Raw genomic sequence first — 8,699 nt, 5'->3', positions numbered from 1 at the left:
AATCACATTAATATTGTCTCAAACTTAATCACTTGTGGAATTCAATAAACACTAATACTATCTCAAACTTATTCATTTGTCCAATCCAATAAGTGAGGGGGTTGTCACTAACGCAATTAAAAATGAAACCATTTGATATAAATTTTAGTTTGTTTTATAAGATGCCCGATGCGAGTGAATATTATTCCACACCTTCAAGCAACTCCAAACAATAAACACCTAATCTGGGACCCCAAGGGAGAACCTGAGAAATATCCGTCAATAGCTTATTTCCATTTGAACAAGTCGAATGAGTAAGATCATAAAGGCCAAAGCCAAAACATTGTTTTCTCAACAAACACAAAAATATGAAATATTATTTGGTAACTATCACTGGGCAGTAGCTATAAGACAGAAAACTAACATATATTTCGGACTCCACCAACCTAAACGGCACTGCAACAAATTAAGCCAAATTTTCCTCTTCGATTGTCGGATGTGTAACTTCAAACAATGTAGTTAGCTACGTAGAGCACGCTCTGAGATGTTCAGTATCAGAGCAGCCCAGCCTCCTTGTAGCTTTCAACTGAGTCAGTAAGCGTCTCTTTCAATGGTCGGAAACTCAAACCCAGCCTCTGAAGTTTCTCCGAGCTCAACCTTGGTCGTTCTTCTACTTCAACAAAGCTGCCAATATACATGTATAATCCAAAATCATAAAATTAGTTTAAACGGAAAACCATTACAACAAGAATCCCTGTCCATTCTGCTTAATTTTGCATTGGATGACATCGATGATCAATCACACTATATACATAACTCATTTGAAAATCTCTCCATTCTAGTTACCAAGTATAGATTGAAGAGAAACCTTACTTCTTAGGATAACTGTAATTAGGATAAATGCTCTTCAACTCTTCAACCAGATCTGTCGTTTTGATATTATGAGCGGTGCATATGTATCTTCCTTCAGCCTCAGGCTTCTCATACACCATAACGACTGCTTCAGCTACATCCCGCACATCAACTATCATCCGCGGCTTGTTTTCCAGTGACTCATATCCTTCTGCGAGGAGACAATATTAAATCAGTTAATATGAATATTCATGACTGGGGGATAAACCTGTATCCTGGGTCATAGAGATCAAAATGGAGCCAAATGCATAAACAACCACAATAGACAAATACCAAAGGATGAGTTTACAACCCCACCTACCTATCTATCTAAACATATGTAGATTTGACACATAATTATGTAAGGCGTGTAACTGTTAATGGTAGTAAGAAAAATTTAAAGAATCAAACTATAGAAAACAAATCCCTGACCTATCAATTTTTAACTGTGAAATGGAATTCTATAGGGGTTATTTGTGAAAACCCTTGATTTTAAAGAAATGGATTTAATTTTTTTTTAACAAATTAAGCAAGGGATTTAATTCAGCATCAAGTAGTTATGTCAAAAGTAAGTACCCCTCAAAAGCTTGATGAGGACCAAGGTGCTTGCATTTACAGTGGTCTGTAGAATTGGCCCCATAATAAGTGTAGGACAAACAGTTACCAAGTCAAGCCCATTTATTCTTGCATACTCCAGGGCTTCATATTCCGCTTCAGTTTTTGAAAGACAATACCAATTCTGGAAGATTAAAGAAATAATTAGATAGTCGAAACACACATATGAAATGATACAATCACACTGAAATAACTTTACGAGTGCAGTGTTGCAGAATGAATAGCTAGATGATTTCATCACACTAAATGGATTTGCGCCATTTCAATTCTCTACCAAAAGTGAAAATACTGGATAAAACCATGAGCGAAAGTTTAAGAACCGCACGAGATGATATTCAACATATATTTTTCATTGCATAGGACTATTGAAAAACAAGATTTGACCATTATAGAGTAAATTTCAATTTCAGTTTCGAAAATAGTTTGTTATGATACTGAAATGTGTGCAGTTTATTATTTTGAAGGTGAATCTCAAAACTTACCATCATTGGCAAATTCCATTCTTTCCCTTTTCTTGTTTTAGTGAAGATTATTGATATTGTTTTAATCATTCTAACTCTATGGGTTATGTAGGAAAACTAATGAAAATGGCTTAAAAAACTTTGAGGTTTAACGATAAGGACAAAATAAAAGGTAAAGTAAATAGTACCAGGATTGACTTTTTAGTGTGAAAATGTGGTTTTTCGTTAAAGTGAACAATACCATAAGTTTTTCGTTAAAGTTCCATTTTTCGTCATTATAGAATAAATAATACACTTTCCTTTCCTTTTTAATTGTTCGATATTTCTTGGGGAATTAAAACATAATCCCGGGAAGTCCTTTTCTCTTGGTATCCTCGGTGAAGAATCAACACTGCTAACTGGATCCTAAAGGAAAGTTGTGAATGCGTGTTCCTATTTCTTAGTTCTACTACGCGTGGCATTGATCACCAAAATTATGAGTTCATTCTAGAACTACAATCACATATATATGTTAATGGAATACCTTACTACTTCTGCAGTATTCCTTGTCTGACCAACAAGTTTCATCCAACACTTGGCCTTGAGACCACTTAGGATTCATGACAAGAGAAGCTGCAGATGACACGAAAACAACTCGCTTGACTTTTGCTTCAAGGCATGCTTTAAGTACATTAAGTGTTCCCTTCACGGCAGGTTCAATCAATTCTACCTGGACAAACGATAAATCAAAATGTAGGAAAATATGAGCGTTTATTTGGTTAGCATACATTGGCATAATAAAACTGTACATGGTACCAACCACAAATAGAGTACCATACTAATTAGCAATAACCGAAGAGAAGTGAGTGTACTAACTACTAACTAATCTATTGCAATTGAGATCGAGTATCTCGGTGATCAATGAATGAGAGAAATTCTTGCCTCAGGATTTGGCACAGGGTCGTAGGGAACTGGACTGGCAACATGAAACACTCCATCACAACCTTGAATCGCTGTGCGAAGGGATTCATAGTCCAACAAGTCCGCTTTGAATAGTTTAAGGTTCTCAGATGCCTTGTCAAGTTTTTTCAAGTGGGCGTGCCTGTCATTAGCTGCGTTTGTGCACAACACAAATACAGTACTATTAATCATCAACGATTTCCGCTTCCTGACACTCTTTGAGCCAGTTTCCACTCAATCAAGAAATTTGTTCATTTTGTGTTTACATTACTTGTAATCAAGCATATCACACCAACAAAATTATAGCCAAAATCATTAGAATTTAAGAACTGAGCATTTTATCTTGTTAAAGGTCCGTTCGATACTATGCCAGTTTTTAGTTTTCATTACATGTTTGGTAACTGCTTGCCAAATTAAAAAAACTCAAATAGTTACCGAACACGTTTTCAGTATTTTTTTTAGTTTAAAAAAAAAAAAGGAAAATTGAAAAAATTGAAAAACGAAATGATAATCAAGCAGCCTCTAAATAATTAAGCATCAAACGAGTATCAAAGTAGCAGATAATGAAAATGAAAACAGATATATCTTGTCCTACGATCGATGGAACAGTAGTCACTGCAAGTGCAAACAGTAGAAAGAAAGAAAGGAAAATGGTTGGATAGAGGATACATACAGGGGTCTCTGAGGGTTCCGTGGACAATAGAATCCTTGGAAAGAAGAAGCTTAACAACCCACGACGCAAGAAACCCTCCAGCTCCTGTTACACAGTATCTTCCCTTCTCAACCGCCATTTTTTATCACACACACCTCCGACCTCTCTCTCTCTCTCTCTCTCTCTCTCTCTCACTCTCTCAACAGTCAACACCCACCCACTCCCTTTACTTCCTCTCTCGGTTCGGCTTATATTATTGGCAGCCCACCCATGTGCAAACCCACTGGACGTATTAAGTGCGAATGTGCGATGTACCATCACGCAACCTTTTTCTTTTTCCTCTTTTCTCTAGAACACAATAAAGATTTGTATGACTAATGATGCTACGAAACCTACATTTTGTGCAGAAAATTGCTAAAGATAAATTCTCCTGAAAACCACATCTAAATCATCCATCTAATAGTCTACAATACAACAATTTTATAGGGTTTAAATAGCTTATTTAATTGTTTGACATAAATATTCCCAAAAGTTAAATTGTTATTAGTTTTTTTTTTTTTTTTAACGAACGATATTATCTACATTAAAGGGTGGGCTTAGCCTCACCATGAGTTAACAATAATGTGGTTCAAATTCGTCTTTGGAAATAATAGAACCTAAAAGGGATAGTATAGATAGATAATAAAATGCGAGCAACTTCCACACATGGTGTGCATATAAAATCAAATTGAAATAACTGTAATTAGGGTGCAACTTGGGTTTGGTCAACCCAAATCTGCACATACTTAACTCGATTTTAAATCCGATCGAGCAAGTTAGAATGAAGAAAAACCCGTCCACATCCAAGCCAACCTCAACTCTGTCATTTATTGGGTTGGGTAGGGTGAATGTATTGGCCGCCCATGTCAACCAAAACTCAACCTGATTTTGAGCCCGAATTCGCTCATGCACATATTACCCATCCCATTTCATATTATATAAGTTATGTAAGGTTTATTGTCTTTTTTCATAAGGATAATGATGAAAGTGTTACTTTTACATTTTTGCTGGTTGAAGTTTTGGTACGTCTTATAATTTGACTTTCAACCTTGCATGGTTGAAATATTAGAAATAGTCTCCAACTTGTTTGTTTTAGCTTTTGTGTGGATGATGATGTGTAAATGAAATTTTCACTAATATTAACGTTGTTTGGTTCAAATTTAAAAAATCATGCAAAATTAGGTGTTATAAGATTGAACTCGATAAAGTTAGATGAACCTAAACCCAACGCGAATAAACTTGAATCTAATTAAAACCCGACTAAAACCGCATTATTCCCTAAACCCGAATTGTAAAGGTTGAGTTAGGGTAGGTTGACCATTGAACCCTCTCTAGTTGTACTCTTAAATGTAATGCATTGATATTTAAATACTAAAAATTGGAGGTCTCGGGTTCGAAAACCCTGCTGTTGTGGAAGCCAGACTTGTGGTCAGGGAAGGCTGAAATGCCTCTGTGAATCTTTCAAGCTCCCAAAAGGGGTGGATAACCGTCGTTTGCCACCCGTTGTTCTCTTCTTTTTCTTTTTCTTTTTTAAATATCGAATATAGATATAGAGATCCATACTCTATACTATTTAATTAATAGACTTCCGAAAATAGTGCTGAAGATGTACTTTCCAAATAGATCTATTTATTTTATTAATTAATTTCACAGTATAATAATATTCTTATTGTCCAATACAATTACAATCAAAGTTGGAAAGAATAACAATATTCTTGATAGAAGATCACTTTTTCGTTCTGTAACACGTTATAAGGACAATATTCTCTTTAACATATTCTCTCTCCGTCCTTCATAGATGTTTTACGGTTTACTCACGCTCTATTCCAATGACGACGTGCATATCCAGTGCTTTTATCATACTTCTTCTGTTAGCAATTTGAAAATTTTGGTATATTTGTCATTGGTTTAATGAAACACTGATTAATTTTTAGTGCAAGTGAAAGATTATTGGAACTTCGAATGTATGTCCTAAAATCGATTATTGTGGTAATAAAAATTTAAGACGATACAATAGATTAGCTTGAGCAAGGTCATTGCTTAAAGATAATTTTATTAATCTTAAATAGTGGACCCATGGACCATGGTTAACAAATATAAACATAAAAAGAGGCATGCTAAAGGGTTTGGAGAAATCAAAATATTATAATCACCGATTATAAAGGTCTTTCTCATGTGATTCTTCTTTAACTATTTCCGACCGTTGAATCCATTAAGTAATTTAAAAGAGTGATCCAAGAGGCCCAGTCCAACCAACTTAAAGAGTGGCCCAAGAGGCCTAAAATTGTTGTTTACTTGAGGAGGCCCTCCTGCCTCCACCGTTTCGGCGTTACGGTTTGTAGATAGCATATATCATGCAAAGGGGATCAGAGAAATTAAAAAAAACCCTATAAATCCCCATATCGGCGAGAGAGACGACGAAATTGACAGCAATGACGAGCACCTGGAAGAGAAGATTGGGAAATGTGAGGTCCTTCGTATCGAATTCGACGGGAGGCCTGAGAGGAGGAAGCAACCTGGCGTCATGGGTGGTGGCTGGTACGCTAGCCTACTTCCTCTGGGTGAAGCCCTCACAGGACCTCAAGCGGGAACAGCAGGAAAGGGCTGCTCTGGCCTCTGCGGATCCCCATGCCTACGTAGAGAAACGGAAACCCATCGCCGATCCTCAGGTACTGTTTCATATCTGAGTTTCTGCTGTTTCAAGTGAAAAAAATTATGATTGAGTTTTTCAATTGCTTGCCAAATACTTCAAATTACAACTTGAATTCCGTTTCAGGAGACTGGATTGATATACGGCAACAAGAATAAAGCTCGAAAACCGGATGAGTAGTTTGTAAGTTATCGTTTACCGAGTTACACTATAATAGTGTTGTTCGAAGTGTTATCAGTTGGAATGTTACCCCTTAAATACCTTTTGTATATGTTGCAATAAAGTTCAATTTTGAATACTTGTAAGTTTACAGTTACACAAATTTAAACTGACCGAAAAAGTTAGACCTTGAGGGTCGTTTCATGTGCCTGAATATGAATATACGTCGCAATTTTGACATCAGCGTCTGGATATGAAAATTTAGTAAAACCTTGGTTTACTGGAGATGTGATGTTCTCACAAGGAATAAAGAAGAAGATTTGAATTGGTTTGATTGATGTTGTACTTGGTGCACATTTTATTCGCTTGATGCATGGCCAGTAAATTCGTCGTCTATCTGCTCACTTTTTTATTTAATAATTTTCTCTCTCTGATTTTGAATTGCGCTCGTCTGATTTCTCGTGTTGAAGTCTCATTTCAACTGTATTTTGTGCACCAAAAACATCCCAGGATTTCAGTATTCATCAGTGAACATCACATCCTGCTTGGTTGATACCTTCAACTTTAGAGCATTCCTTACTTGCCTTTTATGCTAACCAGTCTATGGAATCATAACTAAAGTTATTTCCCTTAACATTTGCGTGTATGTGTTACAGAGTGATGCATGTCAGTAAATCTATTCGACTATTCTATTTGTGAGGCCCTTGTTGTTCATTTCTGTTCTTGAATATGTTTTTTTACCTCAGAACAAACGTCTCTAGGTTTTGCATTCATTCTTGATTGTTATGCTTTGGAGGTTGCGGTTCCTCTTAGTTCTACTGCTCTAGAGTTTTAGCAGGAGAGTGTGATTCTGTGAAGGGTTATGGGGACAATGTATAGGTCTTGTTTGGGTTCAGAAATACGTTACATCAACTTAAAAATCTGACATCAAACCACTCATTGTAAGGCACTTTAACCGTAGCTACAATGCTACCTGTACCTTTCCATCTATGTTGAAGTTCCTATTTAAGGTTGGAAGAGAAATGCTTTCCCAAGGGTATAAACTGCCTCTTTTCTTACCATTTCACTAGTTTTAGACAGATTTTAACAGATTTAAAGATTCCATCCAGTAAGTGGTGGATGGAACCTTTCTTCTCCAAGAGTCATTTCCCAAACCTGCCCTTTTCTATTCTTATTTCTTGTTATGAACAAAATGTGAAGGTGAAAAAAATTCACTCTCCCACATAAGATTCCACTGCAAATCAATATTTTTGTTTGCCACTTTGTCCCAAGTCAATATTTTTGTAGTCAATGAAGACAGTCAGACACCAGCTAACCTAGTTTAAGGCTGATGCCAGTTATATCCAACTCTACACTTGATGTCGTCTTCTTATTTTAAGTTTGCTTGCTCTTTGGAATATGGCCAGTTTGATGGAGAATTTTCTCCTGAGGTTAACGTACGGCCCTTCTATTTTGTTTTTTATTGTCTCAGCGGATGAGGGTTGCTTTGGGTATCTCCCTACTACACTACAAAGTAATAGATGAGTTTTTACTGCATATCCTTTATTGCTTGGATAAATTCATCTCGTACTCGTTTCTCCTCTAGAATCCTCAAAAGAATTTCTCTTGAGACCCTATCATACACTTTTTTCAAATCTATAAAGATCATGTGTAAATACTCTTGCCTATCCCTATAGTATGAACCCGAATTGATTGTTTGTGACCCATATCTCTTGCCTCAGTCTTTGCCAGTTGCTCTCTCCCAATGCTTCATGTATGACTTATTAACTTAGTACTCCTATAACTATGGCAGTTTATCATTCATCCAAGATTCAGAGTTTTATGATCCTACACAATTATTTTGATTTGTATTGTGTATTATTTTTTTCAGTTTTTCTTCCGAATGCATTTGTGATTTACACCAACGCCTTCCGAAACTTAATTTTAGCCTCATTTTGCCTTCTGAAACTCAAAATGTCTCACTTAATCTTCAGAATGTCTAACTTTGTGCCTCTCTTTATTTCATTCGGTTAACTCGGTAAAAAAAATTACGTTAAATCTTCTGACGTGGCAAAGTAAGGCCATTAATTGGCTGATGTGTTAACATGTCAATTCCATCACCTTCTCCATCCAACTGCACCTCGAGCCATCCTCCGCAACTCCCAAACACAGGGGCTACAACTCCCTCTCCGACGAAGCTCTTCACGTGGTGCTCGAGACCTACATCGACGTCAAGTGGCTCCAGCGTGAGCCATGCTGCGACTGCCAACACCAATCCAACTTCAATCCACTCTTTTCTTTCTTTCACACTTGATTTTAAGTTTTCTTTTTTTAA

General features: G+C 36.5%; 2 protein-coding genes across 2 annotated transcripts; one reads left to right on the top strand and one right to left on the bottom strand.

The window, feature by feature from the left end:
• Nucleotides 1-252: 252 nt before the first annotated feature.
• LOC103961764 (cinnamoyl-CoA reductase 1) lies at nucleotides 253-3,774 on the bottom strand. Its single transcript, XM_009374359.2, has 6 exons — nucleotides 3,559-3,774; nucleotides 2,868-3,037; nucleotides 2,470-2,655; nucleotides 1,447-1,609; nucleotides 853-1,042; nucleotides 253-663 (listed from the first exon to the last, which is right to left on the bottom strand). The coding sequence occupies exons 1-6, from the start codon at nucleotides 3,674-3,676 to the stop codon at nucleotides 534-536; spliced, it is 957 nt and encodes a 318-aa protein (XP_009372634.2). The 5' UTR covers nucleotides 3,677-3,774; the 3' UTR covers nucleotides 253-533.
• A 2,126-nt stretch (nucleotides 3,775-5,900) lies between these two features.
• LOC103961768 lies at nucleotides 5,901-6,524 on the top strand. Its single transcript, XM_009374362.3, has 2 exons — nucleotides 5,901-6,245; nucleotides 6,353-6,524. Exons 1-2 carry the CDS (start codon nucleotides 6,009-6,011, stop codon nucleotides 6,404-6,406), a joined length of 291 nt encoding a protein of 96 aa, XP_009372637.2. The 5' UTR covers nucleotides 5,901-6,008; the 3' UTR covers nucleotides 6,407-6,524.
• The last annotated feature ends 2,175 nt before the right edge of the window (nucleotides 6,525-8,699 follow it).

Source organism: the organism of the source record quoted next, unplaced genomic scaffold (genome assembly GCF_019419815.1).
Source record: "Pyrus x bretschneideri cultivar Hongxiangsu unplaced genomic scaffold, Pyrus_bretschneideri_v1 Contig76, whole genome shotgun sequence".
NCBI classification, from domain to species: domain Eukaryota; kingdom Viridiplantae; phylum Streptophyta; class Magnoliopsida; order Rosales; family Rosaceae; genus Pyrus; species Pyrus x bretschneideri.
Note: the sequence above shows the minus strand (reverse complement) of the source record. Positions and strands in the feature narration are given on the sequence as shown.